Here is a 19,127-nt window from a genome sequence, read left to right as displayed (position 1 = left end):
TTTTTAGTTTATGGGGAATTGAAATATCAACAAAAAATTTTAATTCAGTAAATTAGTTGCTTATAGTGAATGCTCAGAATGTCAAATAATACTGCATTAGTATTGGTGGTCACATGTAGTTAATGAAGTCAAGTTTTATGTGCTATTTTAATTTTTACTATGATATAAACTTGGGTGGTGTATACTTTAGAAAATAAAACATGTTATTTCAAAGTAAAGTGGTAGCTGACCTATATCTTAGAAAAAAGACTGGGAAAAAAAAAGTTAAAAAAAGAAAAAGATGAGGGGTTTAAGCACAAAAAGAAAAGAAAAGAAAAAAGCACCTCATAGACACAGACAACAGTATGGTGATTACCAGAGGGAAAGGAGGTTGCGGGGAGGTAGAAGAGGGTAAAGGGGAGATAAATGGTGATGGAAGGAGACTTGATTTGGGGCGTTGGACACAGTATAGTATACAGATGATGTGTTATAAAATTGTACACCTGAAACCTATATAATTTTATTAACCAGTGTCACCCCAATAATTTCAATTTAAAAAATAAAGAAAATTTAGAGCAACGGTTGTTGTTGTTTTGTGTCCCTTGACCTTTCCTAAAGTACTTGTTTCATCTTTAAATTTTGATGGTTATCTCTTCTACATCTGACAAATTAAAATGTAATTAAGAAAGAGGGGTGTTCCCTTAAAAAATAAAACAACTAGGTGCTGTTATCCAGAAGAAATGTTAAAATGTTTCATGGAAAATTTGATTTTAAAGATTATAGGTGATGTTTTGGTAACAGTTTTAAGTATTAATATCTACTAATCGTCTAGACCCGTGGTCGGCAAACAGTGGCTCGCGAGCCACATGGGGCTCTTTGGCCCCTTGAGTGTGACTCTTCCACAAAATAGCACGGCCTGGGCGAGTCTATTTTGAAGAAGTGGCGTTAGAAGAAGTTTAAGTTTAAAAAATTTGGCTCTCAAAAGAAATTTCAATCGTTGTACTGTTGATATTTGGCTCTGTTGATTAATGAGTTTGCCGACCACTGGGCTAGACCTGTTTACTTCTTGGGAATGAAGACGCAAAAGGAAAACTTTTCAGTAAACTGAATGAAATGCCCTGCTTAAAAGCAAAATTTCCTTTTAGTAGAAATTTGGGCTGAAGGGTTTATAATTATAGTAGGAAAATCGTGAAGAAGTAAATCTACCAACTTCTTCCACATTCATTCAAGAGCTGCCAAAAGGTGGGCCTTTTGTTCATAGAATATTATTGAAGTAACAAAATAATACAGCTGGTTTGAGAGATAGTTGTGTATGGCACATTTTCTTTAAACCTGACTGACTTAATTATAGTCTCTTACACTTCTGTTCAGTGTAAAATAAATATAACCTATACTGTCTCTTAAGTAGATATATTTGGACTACATACAAAACTTGAGGAAAATCAGCAGGATCAGGCATTCAGTGGTGACAGCAGATATGAAGGAGACTAGAGTGAGGTTTTGGAAATATGAACAGTTGAGACTCGTAAGTACTCAACTGTTAGACATTTGGAGTACTCTCTAATTAGGCACATGCTCATGAGATAACCTCCAGTTGAGACCTATGTGGCCACAATAGGAAGTGAAGAGTGAGAGACATAAACTGATCTGAGGATTTGTGACAGTGTAAGTCTTATGATTGAGTGCCAGATGGTGGATAGGCAGAGAAAGATTGGGGAGTAGTAGGCCTGATAGCAAAGAAGTTGCAGTAGTCACTTGACTCTCTGTAGTCCTTACTATGCCTTTGTGTAAAGCTGCTTTCTCTTTTGAAAGAGTAGTTCAGTATTATGCATTGCTTATAATCTATATAAAGTAATATTTGCCATTTTTGTACCAATCTTGATTATCCTTCCTTCCCTCTAGAATAGAATTGAATGAACTGTTGGAATTGTGAAAAATTGGTTTTCCCCTTTGTTGGTTTTTTCCCCCCTTTCTTTTTATTCTTTACTTGTAACTTTCCCTTCGGTTCCTTCCAGGAGGACCTTCACCCTACTTTACTCACTCTCTGGGAGTGTTCTTAATCAGTGACTGGAGAAAGAAGATAGGAAATTTGCTCACCTTCATAGTATGTTGATACTCCAGTGCATTTGCCAAATTTTAGCCTAAATAGGAAAATAGGGAAAGGATTTGAACCATAAATAAAAACTCATGACCTCACACTATTATTCTTGAAACTTATTTACTCAATTTGAGGGCATACATTATGTTTTCCAACTCAAAAGAAAGAGGCCAGCCATTAATTTAATTAGTTGTAGACACATAACATAGAGGAAGAAAGGACCTACTGTATTCCTTTTCACCTTCCCACAGCTTCTCCTGTACTATCCTCTTCCTTTCCTTTTAGCATCCACAGTTTCTTTTGTTTCTGGTGTCCCCTGAGCCTGGAGCCCACTGAAAGCACAGAGACCACTATTCTTCCTCACTGGGCCCTTGGATGGCCTGGGCCTCTCATATTACCCGAGCTTTCTTTATCTCCAGCCCTCAGCTTCCAGTGTTGAATAGTTCCTATATATAATTCCATATATAACACCAAATCTTTACTAATATATTCTTTAATCACATTTTAACAATTACAGCTATTGCAAACACTAAGCAAAAGATTTTGTATTTAAATTAAGAATACAAATAAGCAATTCTATTTCTGTAATCTGCTTTAGAAGATAAAGCGTTTTACATAGGAGTTTTCAGTGCTTTGAGGGGGGAAACTTAATTACTGATGAGTAGACTCTTGGGTTTATTTTCCAACTTAATATATGGACCTTCCCCTAAGTCATGTTTCTAATAAAAGGAATCTTATGCCCTTTGTTACCTTAGGTAATGTTTGCACTATTTAAGATTCATTTGAATATGTGCTATATACAGTTTAGAAATAGAACAAATTTTTACCTAGAACCTAATGTTTTCAGTAATGTGATTATATGTTGTTCAAAGAAGTCCTAAATTACTACTCAGAATTTTGGGATAAAGGAAAATATGGAAGTATGATTGAAAAGTTTTCTTTTTTTCTAAGATCTAGATAATGGAAGAGAAATAGACCTTAAAGTAATAATTAACTTTGTTCATCGGGTAGCATGATCTTATGCTTGATTTTTAAAAATTGATTATAGATTTTAAGTATATAATTACTACAATTTTTACAATCCAAGATACAGAGTATTTTCTTGGTGTTCAGTAGGTTTCACAATAAAAGTTTTATCATTTTCAAATTCTTAATTCAACGATTCTATTTTCTAGATTACATTAGAAATACTTTTATAACATAACATGAAACAATGTTTTGACAAACTTTAGGAAGATAAAATACGATTCCTCTTTATGCAGCAGGCGTTGCCAGTGGACCTGAGCAGCAATGCTATCAGAAGTCATGGAAGTGCTGGCTTTCACGGAGCATCTGCATTTGACCCCTGCTGCCCTGTTTCTTCTTCCCGAGCTGCAATCTTTGGCCATCAGGCTGCTGCTGCTGTCCCGAGCCAGCCATTATCACTAGATGGTTATGGGTCAAGCATGGTTGCACAGCCCCAGCCCCAGCCCCCTGCACAAGCCTCACTCTCATCATGTCGACACTATATGCCACCTCCTTGTAAGTATAAATTTAACAGGTAGAAACCTTAGGGGCATATAAATGAAGCTTTTACATTCCTCTATGAGATTACCTTTCAGTCATCTTAATTTATAGATTTTTAGTATTTCCTTGCTCTAAGGAAATATTAAATGGGGTATATTTTTCCCATTTCATCTTCCCTTTACCCCATATCCTCACAACAGTCTTCTAAGGCAAAAAGGTCAGATGTTATTTAAGAGGGTCAGGATAATAAAAAGTATATTTTATTTTACATTTTAACATTTTAATGCCTATGAAATTGAAATACATTTAATGGCATACTAGATTCCTGTAAAAGGAAGTTTTAGGGAACTTAGATTTATGCTTTAAGATTAATGGAAATTTGGAAGTTTAGTAGTTGTTTCTAGACACAGGAAAGTAAATTTTGAATAAAAATTCTGAAGCTTAAAAAAAAAAAAGAATTCGGAAGCTTAACTGAGGCATTAGAATTCCTTGACAAAAGCTTTACCCATTGCAAAAAGGTTTCCATATTCAGTAATGCAGGTAGTTAAAATAGAATCAGACATGACTTTTTAAAAGAAATGGAAATCTATAAGATATCATAAGAAATGAGAAATAATCTAAGGCTATGTAACATATATTTACTACTCTGTTAAATCATAAGCTAATAATCATGGAAACTTAATAAATACTTTGATTTAAAAACTAAAAATTCATGCCAGGAATAAACCAGGCTTTTGTTCTGATTACTTGGAAAGGATCATTTTCAGTTATGTATCTCCTGAGATTTCTTCTTTCATTTCTCTAATTTTTTAAGTTTGTATTCTACAGATATAACTAGAGTCAAGCCAGAATTTGTACAGTGAAACCTGGTTTTATTTTTACAATAATGCAACTTAACATTTAAAATGTAAGCTAGGAAACAGGTTTTGAAACAGTTTTTGCAAAGCATTGACAAATGGACAGATTCTATATATGAACACTGGTATGAAATTACACAGGCTGATTTGTAATATTTGTTGATATTCATCTTCAACTGATCATCTTTTATTAAATACTCAAAATGTGTGGTTTTCTGCCCATCTCCTTTAAATAATATAGTGAGGCAATTTATAGTGAATTCATTCCTTTTTAATGTCCTAATGAAGAAATAAATGTTTTAGACCAACTTGATTTATTATAAAAATAACATGTACATCCTAAGAAGTTCAAACTGCAGAATGATATAAAATGAGAAGTTAAAAGCCCTTCTCCCCACATCCTACTAATCTTAACACCTTAGGGGTAACAACTGTTTATAGCCTATTATAAAACCTTTTAGAAATTTTATTTGAACATACAAGTATATATATTTAAAATGGGATCATATTAAACATTATTTGCCTCTTGCTTTTGGATTCCTGATGTTTTTTTAAATTTACAGTGCCTTGATTTTTTTCCATATTAGCACATAAAAATCTAGTTCATTGTTGTTAATACCTTTATAATATTCCATTTTCAGTTCCTCTGTTGATGGACATTTAAATTGCTTGTAGTTTTTTAATCTATCTGTAGGATAACTTCTCAAGAGTGAGATTGCTGAGTCAAAGTGACATCTTGAACTTTTAGGATTGAAAAAAAGTTGACTATTAGTACTTTTTTTTTTTTTAACTGGCAAGAACACATAAAATAGAGAAGGAAGATAAATAATCTGTGGAAATGCAGAATGGTATTTTTCCACAGTGGTTAGCTATCTGTTTTGTTTAGATATTTAGTGATTAAATGATGGCTTATATTCTCATTACACACCAAAAGATGGTAACTATGTGAGGTGATTGGATGTGTTAATTAACCTGATTGTTTTAATTATTTCATAAAGTAGACGTATGTCAAATCATATTGTACACTTTAAATATATACAGTTGTATTTGTTAACTAGAGGCCTGGTGCACAGATTTGTGCACCATTGGTGTCCCTCAGCCTGGCCTGTGGGATTAGGTCGAAACAGCTCTCTGACGTCCCCTGAGGGCTCCCGGATTGCAAGAGGGCACAGGCCAGGCCGAGGGACCCCACCGGTGCACCATCGGGGCTGGGGAGAGATGTGGGAGGTTGGCCAGCCAGAGAGGGACTGTGGGAGGGTCCCAGGGCGTGTCCGGTCCTCTGGCTCAGTCCTGATCATCTGGACCCCAGCAGCAAGCTAACCTACCAGTCGGAGCATCTGCCCCCTGGTGGTCAGTGCACGTCATTGTGAGCAGTTGAGCAGCCTTAGCATATCATTAACATACTACACTTTGATTGGTTGAAAAGCTGACCAGTTGACCAGACACTTAGCATATTAGGCTTTTATTGTATAGGATTATACCTCAATATAGCTGAAAAGTAAAATGATTGTTGAAGAGTTTAACTTAAATTCATTCTGAAGCAAAACTTTAAAATTTTGTAATATTTGTGAATATTATTTTTTTTTGCATAATGATTATAGAAATAGAAAACTTTGAGATGAAACTGGAAAAATGTTCTGAAACCGAGAAAAGATAGTTAACTATGATAAAACAGTTACTTCTTTTTTTTTATGATCAAGAAGTACTAAGTTTTGTGACTTCCTAAAGCATTAATTTGACAATATAACTTTTTAAAAATATCAGTATAAAAATTTGTGTTACAATCCTGTTGAGCTACTGAAAGTTTCTTTTAAATACATGCTAGCAAGGTTTCATTTGAAAATATAGCTGAAGGAGTGAGTGTTCATGGTTACCTGCTGACTGAATCAAAAGAATTAAAAATTGAAGGAAGTTCTTCTGGAATGAAACTAGAGAATGGCCATAGCTTCATACCAGACTACTGAGAAAATCTTCCAAATTCAAACTGAAATTCATGGAGGATACAAGCATACTTTTAGACCTCAAACAGATGTATATCTCTTAGAGTAAGAGAGATACAAACTCTTCAGAGGGACTTTTCACCAGTAACTTTGAAACACAAAGATTCAGAATAAAGATATGGGGGAAATTATCTGTATGAAGGGCTGATTTCCATGGCATGTTGTCTCCTTCATTTTCTTAATGTAGCACAGGAAAAATGTCATGGGGCGGGGAAAGAGAAGAGCAGCAATTAAAGAATGTCTTTGCGTCTTGCCTAGAGGACTCCTGAGTTCCTTGCCTTTCTTTAGTGCTCTATAACCAGTAAATCCTAAAGCAAAACAAGGTTCATGTGTTTAGAAATATATAACTTATACTGATTTCACAAAGTAAAAAACTTGTGAATGGCAAAATATAATTAACAAAAGACAATTCAAAATATAATTAACAAAAGACTTATTGTGAGAAAGTTTCCATAATATTTACAGATCAACAAGAAAAGGTGAACAGTAGGCTAAGAATATGAATAGATATTTCTGCGAAGAAATATAAGTGGCTAATAAATAGAAGATTTTTCTCAGATTGGCATCTTAAAGATTTAGAGATAGTATAGGGATAATCAGGCACACTCATGTACTGTTAGTGGAAATATTAATTTCGGTAATCTTTTGGGAAGGGTATTTTGTCAACTGGTATTTATATTATTCTCTTAGACTCAGACATGCTTATAGGAATTTATGCTACAATAATTGTCCATGAGTAATGTCTCTGTGTGTGTGTGTGTGTGTGTGTGTGTGTGCGCACACACACACACACACACACACACACACACACACACACATTTACGTATATGTACATATGAAAGAGTGAGCAACACAGGAGGACCATACACACAGATGTTTATTACAGCATTTGGGTTGCTTTCAATTTAAAAAAAAATATTAGACTTTATTTTTTAGAACAGTTTTAGGTTCACAGAAAAATTGAGACAATAGCTCAGAGAGTTTGTATATACCCCATGTCTAGTTCCCCTATTACTAATATCATACATTATTAAACAATTAATTGTTAAAATTAATTAAACAATATTGATACATTATTTTTTTGATACATTATTATTAACTACAGTCCATGGTTTACTCAGACTTGTTAGTTTTAGCTAGCTTTTAATTTTTATCAATGGCGATTTCTTTACTAAATCTTGGTACATTCCTATAATAGAATGCTGTGAGACTGTGAATAAAGTGAAGATATATGTATTGACATGAGAAGATATCTAAGATTATTCCAAGAAAGGATGCAGAGCGAAATTGAACAGACTTGATAAAGTATTCATTAAAATTAAGTATGTGCTAATATGTTTGTAAAATCCAGTAGGGATGTGTAATTGCAGTATATGCTTAACTGCATGGTGCCTGTGTGTTTCTTTACAGATGCTTCTTTAACAAGACCACTTCATCATCAAGCCTCTGCCTGCCCCCACTCTCATGGAAACCCTCCTCCTCAGACGCAGCCTCCACCTCAAGTGGATTACGTTATTCCTCATCCTGTACATGCTTTCCATTCTCAGATGTCTTCTCATACAACATCTCACCCAGTGGCACCCCCACCCCCAACTCATTTAGCCAGTACAGCTGCACCAATCCCTCAACATCTTCCTCCCTCACACCAGCCGATTTCACACCATATTCCAGCCACTGCACCTCCAGCACAGAGACTGCATCCTCATGAAGTAATGCAAAGGATGGAAGTTCAAAGGAGGAGGATGATGCAGCATCCAACGTAGGTTTTATGCTTTTAAAAAGATAATCACACTTTATTCCGTTCCCTTCTATCTCCACTGGTCTTTAAAACTATAAAACCTGTAGAAGTGATAGGACTGTATTATATCCTCAGTTTAAAAGGAAATTAATTCTTTACTAACTAGAATCTTCCTCTTGAGTTGTAGGGGTTGACAAAACAATTTTATATCAGGTTATCTAACAAATCAAACCATTTTCAGGATAGTGTCCAGGTCATTTTCTTTTGCAAACCAATCCCTTCTTTGCCTGTTTCCTCAGTATTCCATAGTAAAGCTAAATGTTAGAATTGATGGTCCAGGGAAACAAGACATAATGTTATCATAGATATAATTTGACTTATATATTACCAACCAGAGGGAAGAAGAGTATTAGCATTATCAACTGGTATTGAAAAAATAGTCGTCTTTAGTTTTTATTTACAAATTTAAATGTTAAAATATTGTACCCCACAAACATACAAAAACTATAATTGAACTTTTTGTTTTCTTTTGAAAATTCAGGATCTGATTTTCTAATTCAGCGCAGTAAACTCTGTTGGTCTAATTCTGCCTACCTGTTTTTGTGAATAATGTTTTATAGGAAAACATCTACACCTGTTCATTTATGTATTGTCAGTGGCTTTTTTCACACTGCAAAGACTAAGTTGAGTAGTTGAGACAGAGACCAGGTGGCCTAATGAGCCAACAATATGTATTACTTCGCCCTTACAGAATGTGTTTGCAAACTGTTGATCTAATTAATGACTTAGCGCTTGTGTAACTTTTTGCTTTAGTTACATAATTTAAGATTATATACCAGAACCTCTGGCTGCTATTGCCATTCTAATATAGTAACCTTTTATATAGAAATTTGCCAATTTAACATTCAGGTCATCTAGTATTTAGAAAATTACTTTTTGTAATAATTAAAGATTCAAAATCTGTTATTATGTTAGAAACTAATAGAAAATAAGAATTAGAATAAAAATTACTACCTGGCACTGTTTTTTTAATAAGCATTTAGAACTTTGTGGCCATTTACAATTGTGCATTTGACTGACTTAAGACTAGAAAGAGAAAATATAATAAGCTGGGATGCAGAATAAAGAGTGTGAATGGAGTGGTAACACTTTTTTAGATGTTAATTCAAATGATGCTAATATGTACTTGGCATGTGTTAGACAAAAATGAATAAGGTCAAAATATTTTTCTCTTAAAAGTTTTATCCGTTAAAATGAATGTTGTTATAATATAAAAGTGAAGCAAACAAATAGCTTCTATTTTCTTGCCCTATATGTTTACATAAAATAACCTCTTTGTGCCTGCAGCATTTGCTGGGGTATTTAACTTTTAAAATTATATTTTTATTCCATTTCTACTATTCTATTTAAAATATCTACTGTAAAGAAGGTATAACAGATAATGTTAAAATTGCCGTTTATTTTTGGATATTTGAATTGGAGGCATTATAATAAATGGGCAGTGAGAATTTTGTGGGTTAGGGCTTCTTGATTTATTATGAATCATTAATTTTGTGTTATATTTCTGTAATTTATTGTTATAGTTAATTTTATGACTAATCTATAGATGTTTGTACTATTAAAACCAGATTGTTTTCTACATTAAGAAATAACCAATTATTCAATTATTTCCAGTGGTCTTTTTGTGTTCTGTGTTTCCAGGCGGGCACATGAACGCCCCCCACCCCATCCACATAGGATGCACCCAAACTATGGTCATGGGCATCATATTCATGTGCCTCAGACTATGTCCTCACATCCTCGACAGGCTCCAGAGAGATCCGCCTGGTCAGTATCTTGTTTATTTTCAAGTTCTGCTCAGCATCTTGTGGTAAAACTGCTGGAAGAGATGCTTTGTAGTGGAATGCCATACAAAAGGATGATGTGGAAAAACTGAATTGCAGCTTAGCTTTGAGGCACTGACTGTGGGTGAGTTAAAGAGACCTGGAGATGAAAGAGTAGGAGCTTGAGTTCTGGATCAGGGAACCATGTTAAACAAGCGTAGAGTTTATTTGATTGTTGTTTTTCAGGGCTGTCTATCATCAAAGTTAACTCCATAAGTGAATCCTACTTTTCACAACATTTTTATCTACCTTTGTGCTCAGATTTGCTTTATCACCCTTACCCCTGCTGTTGACAAGGGAAATCCAGCCTCCTAGGTTTCTGCTCTTTTCCTAGAGAAATGGAAGCAGATTTGCTTTAATTTTCTTTCTGAAACAATTATCTGTAGGCAGTTGATGCCAACAAACAAAACCCACAGGAGCATCTTTAAAATTCATGTAAACAAAAAAAGTTAACTACTATGCATGCTCCTCAAGTAGAATCAGACTTTTAGTTTGGAAGGAACCTTAGGGACCATTCATTATACAGTTGACCCTTGAACAAGACAGGTGTGGATTCATGCAGTTCAAACCCATGTTGTTCACGTGTCAACTGTATTGCTTTCCTTTGTAAGATGTGAAACTATGTCCAAATTGCTTTGGGCCTGATGGTCATAAAATTGAATTTTTGAGTTTTAATTTCTGCAGTGAATTTGAAATTATGAGTTAAATCTTTTGGGCTAAATTATCTTTTTCTCATCTTATGTACATTAAAACTTAGATTACTTTCTCCCTCATTTCCGTTGATAATAAAACCACTGAGGATGTCTAAAAGTTAAACTCTTCTCATCCTTTGCCAGGGAATTGGGAATTGAAGCTGGAGTGACTGCAACTACTTACACACCTGGAGCATTGCATCCTCACTTGGCCCATTACCATGCACCACCTCGGCTTCATCACTTACAATTAGGAGCACTTCCTTTAATGGTAAAATAGGAAATTTCCAAAGTTCTGATATATTCTCCTAAAAGTATTCTTTCTTTTCTAAGTTAAATATTTTATTGGAAATGTGTTTTAATGTATTAGTTGTTGTGGGTGTCTTAATAGAATTTGAGAATTGTTAGAGAAAATTTGCTATAAAAAGGTATTGGATACATTTAAATCTGTATTTGTATTGTAAAATGAACTCTTCTTAATGTAAAAATGACTACGTTTTTTCTTTTATACCAAGATGACAATCTTGATCCATTGTCATTAAAACATGATTTATTTTTCATAATAGGAATTTGTTCTGATGTATTTGTACTTTATTCTCTTATCTGTAGGACTATTAATTTTCTATATCTGATTTGAACACATTCAGATTTTGTTGATACCAGTTTGAGTTCCAAAGAACAAGTTCAGCAAAAATTTACTGAGTTTGCTATTTATAATACATACTAGAGGCCCGGTGCATGAAATTTCTGCACGGAGGGGGTTGTCCCTCAGCCCAGCCTGTACCCTCTCCAATATGGGACTCCTCAAGGGATGTCCGACTGCCCGTTTAGGCCCGATCCCAGTGGGATCGGGCCTAAACGGGCAGTCGAACATCCCTCTCACAATCCAGGGCTGCTGGCTCCCAACTGCTTGCCTGCCTGCCTTCCTGATTGCCCCTAACCGCTTCTGCCTGCCAGCCTGATCACCCCCTAACCACTCTGCTGCCAGCCTGTTTGCCCCCAACTTCCTTCCTCTGCTGGCCTGGTCACTCCTAACTGCCCTCTCCTGCAGGGTTGATCACCTCCAACTGCCCTCCCTTGCAGGCCTGGTCCTTCTCAACTGCCCTCCCTTGCAGGCCGGGTGCCTCCCAACTGCCCTCTCCTGCTGGCCATCTTGTGGTGGCCATCTTGTGTCCACATAGGGGCAGGATCTTTGACCACATGGGGGCAGCTATATTGTGTGTTGCAGTGGTGATCAATCTGCATATTACCCTTTTATTAGATAGGATAGAGGCCTGGTACAGGGGTGGGGGCCAGCTGGTTTGCCCTGAAGGGTGTCCCGAATCAGGTGGGGGTTCCCTTGGGGCGTGGGGCGGTCTGAGCAAAGGGCTTGTGGTGGTTTGCAGGCCGGCCATGCCCCCTGGCAACCCAAGCAGAGGCCCTGGTATCTGGAATTTATTTTCCTTCTTTCCTTCTACAATTGAAACTTTGTAACAACAACAACAACAACAACAAAGGAATGGTATACTTTAGAAGACTGGAAATAAAGTTTTGTTTGAAAATTTGCTGCATTTTTGTTCCTTAATACTGTTTAATACAGCTCTCGGAAACTGATCTTATGAAAATATTACTCTATATGTTTATGAAAATACTACTCTTTATGTTTAGGCTATTATCAGTCTTAAGTTTGGGTATTTTCTACTTAGGATTCCTTATGCAAAATGAATCAAATATAAGAAACCTGTTATTTTATGGGACAGCTATTTCTTCTTTTTTATCTAATTACATTTTAAGAGCTATTATATAAAAGATTATATTTGAAGAGGAATGTAACCCTGTTACAGAATGTTTAGTTGGAATTATATAGACTTACTGAAGTTGAATTTTGTGAGTAGCTGAATGGAGAGAATTGAGTGTCTGAATTATTCAATGTTAATAATAGAATTCAAGCCTGTGCTTAATTAGTTTAACTTATCTCTTTTGTTAAAATAGGTTCCTGACATGGCAGGCTACCCTCACATCCGTTACATTTCATCAGGATTGGATGGAACGTCATTTAGAGGTCCTTTCAGGGGCAATTTTGAGGTATGTAATAAAATTAATGAATTTATTTGCTACAGTATCTTTAATGCAGGGAGAAAATATATGTATTATTAGTATTCACAATTGTATAGGATTGCCTCTGTGACTGGGCAATAAGGCAGAAGGCAGTAAAATGTCTGAATTTCTGATATTGCTTCTAGGGGTTGTGGTTTATAAACAGTATTAATCTTAGTTTAAAAATTACCCAAGGAGCTCTAGCCAGTTTTGCTCAATGGATAGAGCGTCAGCCCAAGCCCTAATCAAGGCTGGTGCAGGAGGCAACCAATCGATGTGTTTCTCTCATGTTGATGTTTCTCTCTGTCTTTCCCTCTCTCTTCCTAAAAATCAATGGAAAAATATCCTCCAGTGAGGATTAACAAAACAAAACAAAAATTACCCAAGGATTTAAAGAAGAGTAAATGAAAATAACCTAATATAAAGAAATACAGAAATGTATAAAATCATTATGAATATCAGATAAGAACCAAACTATGAAATGTTGGAGGTGGAGGGCTTAATGCTTTAGACTAAGTTTAATTTTTATAAAAATACCGTGGGAGGAAAAGAAACTTAAGTAATTTAGTTTATAACTAAATATCTCCTTGTTTGAATTTTCAGAAGAACAAATCATTTAAATATGGTTTAAAGTTTTATTTTGTTTCTTCATGTCAATTTGTAAGTTAGAGGCAGTGGGACTTAGAAATATTGCTTGATTTGTTTCCCTCCTTTACTACAATGATTTCATCCTCGACATCAGGGGTGGGGAACATCCAGCCCTTGGGCTGTATAAGGCCCACAAAATCATTTGGTCTGGCCCTGCCAAGACATTAGGGGTGAGTTAATTAAATGTTTGACCAAATATAGCAGGCTAATTTTTAAAAAAATAAATCTTTATTGTTCAGATTATTACAGTTGTTCCTCTTTTTTCCCCCCATAGGTCCCCTCCACCCAGTTCCCACCCCACCCTCTGCTCTTACCCCTCACCCCCTGTCCTCATCCATAGGTGTATGATTTTTGTCCAGTCTCTTCCTGCACCCCCCACACTCCTTTCCCCCCTGAGAATTGTCAGTCCACTCCCTTTCTATGCCCCTGATTCTATTATATTCACCAGTTTATTCTGTTCATCAGATTTTTTTATTCACTTGACTTTTAGATTCACTTGTTGATAGCTATGTATTTGTTGTTCACAATTTTTATCTTTACCTTTTTCTTCTTCCTCTTAAAGAATACCTTTCAGCATTTCATATAATAACTGGTTTGGCGGTGATGAACTCCTTTAGCTTTTTCTTATGTGTGAAGCTTTTTATCTGTTCTTCAATTCTGAATGATAGCTTTGCTGGGTAGAGTAATCTTGGTTGTAGGTTCTTGCTCTTCATCACTTTGAATATTTCTTGCCACTCCCTTCTGGCCTACATAGTTTCTGTTGAGAAATCAGCTGACAATCGTATGGGTACTCCCTTGTAGGTAACTAACTATTTTTCTCTTGCTGCTTTTAAGATTCTCTCTTTGTCTTTTGCCCTTGACATTGTAATTATGATGTGTCTTGGTGTGGTCCTCTTTGGAATCCTTTTGTTTGGGGTTCTCTGCGCTTCCTGGACTTGTAAGTCTATTTCTTTCACCAGGTAGGGGAAGTTTTCTGTCATTATTTCTTCAAATAGGTTTTCAGTATCTTGCTCTCTCTCTTCTTCTGGCACCCCCATAATTCGGATATTGGTACGCTTGAAGTTGTCCCAGAGACTCCTTACACAATCTTCATATTTTTGGTTTCTTTTTTCATTTTGCTTTTCCAGTTGGGTGTTTTTTGCTTTTTTGTATTTCAACTCTTTGACTTGATTCTTGGGATCCTCTAGTCTGCTGTTGGATCTCTGTATATTGTTCTTTATTTCAGTCAGTGTATGCTTAATTTCTAGTTGGTCCTTTTTCATATCCTCGAGGGTCTCACTAAACTTATCGGCGGTTTCTAGAAGATTCTTCAAAAACCTTAAAACCGTGGTTTTGAACTCTGTAGTTTGCTTTCCTCCACTTCTGTCATTTGTGACCTGTTTCTTTGTCTCCGCATTTTGGCTGCTTCCCTGTGTTGATAGAGTGGCTTTGTGTGCTAGGTGTCCTATAGGGCCCAGTGGCTCAGCCTCCCCAATTACCTGAGGTGGACACTTTTGGTGCATCCCTTTGTGGGCTATGTGCACAGTCTTGTTGTAGTTAAGCCTTGATTGTTGTTGATATCACTGGGAGGAATTGACCTCCAAGGCCAATTGGCTGTGAGGGTCAGCTGTGTCTATGCTGAGAGAACTTCTGTGCTAGAGACACCCTTTTGGGGCAAGACTTCCTTCAGTGGGGCCTTGGTGCTCACTGAGTCTGCCCCTTGAGTGTGTCCCTTATGGATCTGAGGAGTTGTAATCTGGATGGTCCCACTCTGACCACTGGGTACACTGGCTCTTGGATCTCCAAGGAGGTACAAATTTAGCCTCTGCCTGCGGCCACGCAGCAGGAGCTAGAGAGAGATCTGCAGATTCCTCTTCTTGGTTTGCGGTTAGGAGGTTCCCAGATGAGGCCCAGTTGTGAAGCAATGCAGGCTGCTGTGGGGCCTTGGGCCTTCTTTTGGATGTTCTGGGGCTCTCTGACCCAGCTGCAGTTTGTTAGGTAATTTTAGATTGCAAAGGGCCAGGCCATTCATATGCAAAAGCCTCTGCACACATCTTGGGTGGGGTGGGGTCTCAGGGAATCAACAGGGCAGAGCAAACAGCAATGGCTGACCTTCAGCCCTTCCCTAAGAGGCCCCCGAGTCTCAGTGTCCCTTGGTAATCGCTGCAAGCACCTCTGAGGAAGGCTCCCTTCATGTTCCGGCCCAATGCCAGACAGTCCAGTTTCTTCCAGTGTGAGTCTGGTCCCAGAGTCACACCCGGAACTGGAGTTCAGAGCAGTCAGAAGCTTGTATCTCCCTCCCGATTGAAAAAAGACAGCTGCATACTCAGTTGCCAGCCCTTTCTGCGCTAGCGCCTCCTTACCTCTGCACTTTACTTCTGCACCTCCTCTGAGTCTCAGTGTGCTTTTCTCTTTCCTTCTAGTTGTAGAATTTCCACTCAGCCAGCCTTCCTGTGGTTCTGGATGATGTCTGTTTTGTCTTTTAGTTGTAGTTTTGAAGTGGTTGTGCGAGGCAGCAATTTCAGGTGTTTACCTATGCCACCATCTTGGTTTCTCTCCTAGAAGGCTAATTTTTAAGTTGGTAATTTTGTATGGCCCAAAAATTGTGTTGTAAATATCCAAATGGCCCTTGGCAGTAAAAAGGTTCCCCACCCCTGCTGAACATGCATACATACTTACTGACTTACATAATACTATGTGGGAATATGTTGCCCTAATCTCTAACAATAACTTTTCCATACCACTTCTGTTTTTTTAGTATGTATTTTTATTTATTTCAGAGAGGAAGGGAGAGGGTGAGAGGTATAGAAACATCAATGATGAGAGAGAATCACTGATTGGCTGCTTCCTGCATGCCCCCTACTGGGGATTGAACTCATAACCCAGGCATGTGCCCTGACTAGGTATCAAACCATGACCACCTGGTTCATGTGTCGATGCTCAGTCACTAGGTCACACTGCTCAAGCACTATCTACAGCTTTTTGAACACTATTTGCATTGTATTGCAGGTTTATAAACATGGAACTTTATTTATTTCACAATATTGACAGTGCTGTTTAAGGAATAACCATCCTGGTTTTTAATACTAATTATTCTTCACCTTTAGGAACTGATTCATTTGGAAGAAAGATTAGGAAATGTCAATCGTGGAGCATCCCAGGGAACAATTGAAAGATGTACATATCCACATAAATACAAAAAGGTAAGAATTTACTCTGTGAAACACCTACATTATTATTAAAATGGATAAAATTTAATATGGACCTTCTTTTGGTTTGTGCATTATAACAACTATATTATTTATTATTAAAACAATATATACATATAATTAAAAATATTCAAAGTATAAAAAAATATATACTCTGAAGTTTATTGCCCTGCTGACTGTCCCTAGTCTTCCTTTTCAGAAGAAAAATAATGGTTAAGGATTTCTTAGGTAATCTTTCAAATATTTTTATACATTTATAATAATGTGCATATGTATATATATTTTTTTCCACTTTGAAAAATAACACAAAGGGTTTGCTGTGTACACAGTTTGACACATTCTCTTTTCATTCTATATCTTCACTCACAGATCATCCATATTTTTTATTTAATAGCATATACAGAATTCCATCATATGGTAGTACCATAATTTAACCAGCCACTTATTTTGATGGACATTAAGTTAATGTACATTTCTTATATTCTATCCCCAATTCCTTATATAGTAGTATATCAAGAAGTTGTGAAATGGACATGTTAAATAAGTTTCTTTCAACAAACAACAATGTTCTTTGCTGTATAGAGAGTAATAAATTGTGAAAATTACTATTTGTATTTTTCATCTGTTTTCTAAGTGTATTAATGGGGTGTATTATCATTAAATTTAAGTCCTTTCAACTTTCTAAGCTAAGTACTGTAATTAGCATTAATTAATTTGAATGTTTTTTTGAAACATTATTAGTAAAATAAAGTTTATTTAATTATGCTCATGATAGGACAGAGATATTTTATATTGTGTATCATCCTTTTTGTGGATTAAAAATAATAGATTTCAAGCTAATGAATTTCTGTTAACTTTGATTTTGCTTTTGATACTGATTATTTAAGGGTCATAAAGAAACATTTAGTTGGTGATAGTCACTTAAGTCATCCACTCATTCATGATAGTTGAACCTGGGAAGTAAGTTGTGGGTGAATGTGTGGTTTTGTTTTATTTTTGTATTTCAAATAAACACAGACTTTACTCAGTTGTTCAATAATGTCATCTCTACTAACAAGGTAACAACTGATTGGTTCTCACAGAGGAAACTGCACTGCAAACAAGATGGGGAAGAAGGGACTGAGGAGGACACAGAGGAAAAATGTACTATCTGTTTGTCTATTTTAGAGGAAGGTGAAGATGTGAGGTAACTAGATGCTAATTATCTAAAATCTGTTGTCAAAACTGTACAAGAGATTATATTTATTTAAAAGTAGACTAGAAACTAAATAAAGATTATTCCTGGCATCCCCTGTTACCAATCTCTGACATAGAATTGGCTTCTTATAGTGAGTGAAAGAGTAAAAAGATTAAAGCCTCCGTCTTGCCAACAAAGGGATGGGATATATACTGCCTATTTTGGGGCCACACCGTGAGTTGGCCATGGAAATTTTGTGGTCAAAATTGTCTTCTACAAATCTTGGGGAAAGGAGAATTTGAGAGGCTTTTGAGGCTGAGACAGGGGAGATCCAATTTAGCTCCATACAGTTTGTTTTACAGCATCTTTTTTAAAAGTACATTTTTATTGATTTCAGAAAGGAAGGGAGAGGAAGAGGGAAACAGCAGTGATGTGAGAGAATCATTGATTGTCTGCCTCTTGCATGCCCCACACTGGGGATTGAGCTCACAAGCTGGGCATGTGCCCTGACCAGGAATTGAACTGTGACCTCCTGGTTCATAGGTGGACGCTCAACACCAGTTGAGCTATAGCATCTTTTATAAATGAATTTTATCTTAAAATTTCCTCTCAACTTGTAGGACTACTCTCTTCTTGCAACTCTGTGATTTAGAAAATGTTATTATATTAACTCAATATTAATTTTAGGCATTTTCTTATAATCTCTTAAGTAATTGTTTTGTTTCTAGTTCTTTTTTTCTAATGTAACATAATCCCATGTGAAACAGGTTCTATATAGATGTAACAGAACCATATGGTAATTTTGTTGCCCTAATTTATAAGGATAACTTTGTCATATTTCTTCAATTGGTCAAGAGAGAAAAATATAAACAATTTTCTTTCATATAACATATAAGGTTTTTTGAACATTGTTTTTCCAATGAAGATTTAGAAATATGGAAGATAATTGTTTTTACATTGTTGACAATACTGTCAATAATGGGTAATTGCAACACTTCTTTTTAGCTACTATTTTTGCAAACTATTAGGAAGTCTGAAAATGTATGACAACTCTTAACAGTAGATGGAAGTAGAAATGGGTACTTAAGTCAGTAACTTACATCCCACTGTTACACTTAGATTTAATGTTACTCTGGATTTCCTAGAAGGTTTTTTTATTTCTCAATTTCTAATTGATAACTTAGTTTAGTGTACTTAAGTAAACATCTCCTTTTAACCTAATTTTAAAAAAGTAGCATAGTATTAAGTAAATGTAACAATGCAACAGTTATGTTGTAAACAATAT

At 36.0% G+C, this 19,127-nt stretch overlaps 1 protein-coding gene across 1 annotated transcript in view; it reads left to right on the top strand.

Moving 5' to 3' along the window:
• Positions 1-19,127, top strand: part of RNF111 (ring finger protein 111) — a 95,807-nt gene that overhangs the window by 75,821 nt on the left and 859 nt on the right. The window contains exons 7-13 of the mRNA XM_008139180.3: positions 3,340-3,598; positions 7,851-8,199; positions 9,880-10,005; positions 10,898-11,024; positions 12,725-12,817; positions 16,564-16,659; positions 17,748-17,851. Of these exons, the coding sequence (XP_008137402.2) occupies positions 3,340-3,598; positions 7,851-8,199; positions 9,880-10,005; positions 10,898-11,024; positions 12,725-12,817; positions 16,564-16,659; positions 17,748-17,851 (1,154 nt within the window). The remainder of the gene's footprint in view (positions 1-3,339; positions 3,599-7,850; positions 8,200-9,879; positions 10,006-10,897; positions 11,025-12,724; positions 12,818-16,563; positions 16,660-17,747; positions 17,852-19,127) is intronic.

Source organism: Eptesicus fuscus, chromosome 5, assembly GCF_027574615.1.
Source record: "Eptesicus fuscus isolate TK198812 chromosome 5, DD_ASM_mEF_20220401, whole genome shotgun sequence".
NCBI classification, from domain to species: domain Eukaryota; kingdom Metazoa; phylum Chordata; class Mammalia; order Chiroptera; family Vespertilionidae; genus Eptesicus; species Eptesicus fuscus.
Note: the sequence above shows the minus strand (reverse complement) of the source record. Positions and strands in the feature narration are given on the sequence as shown.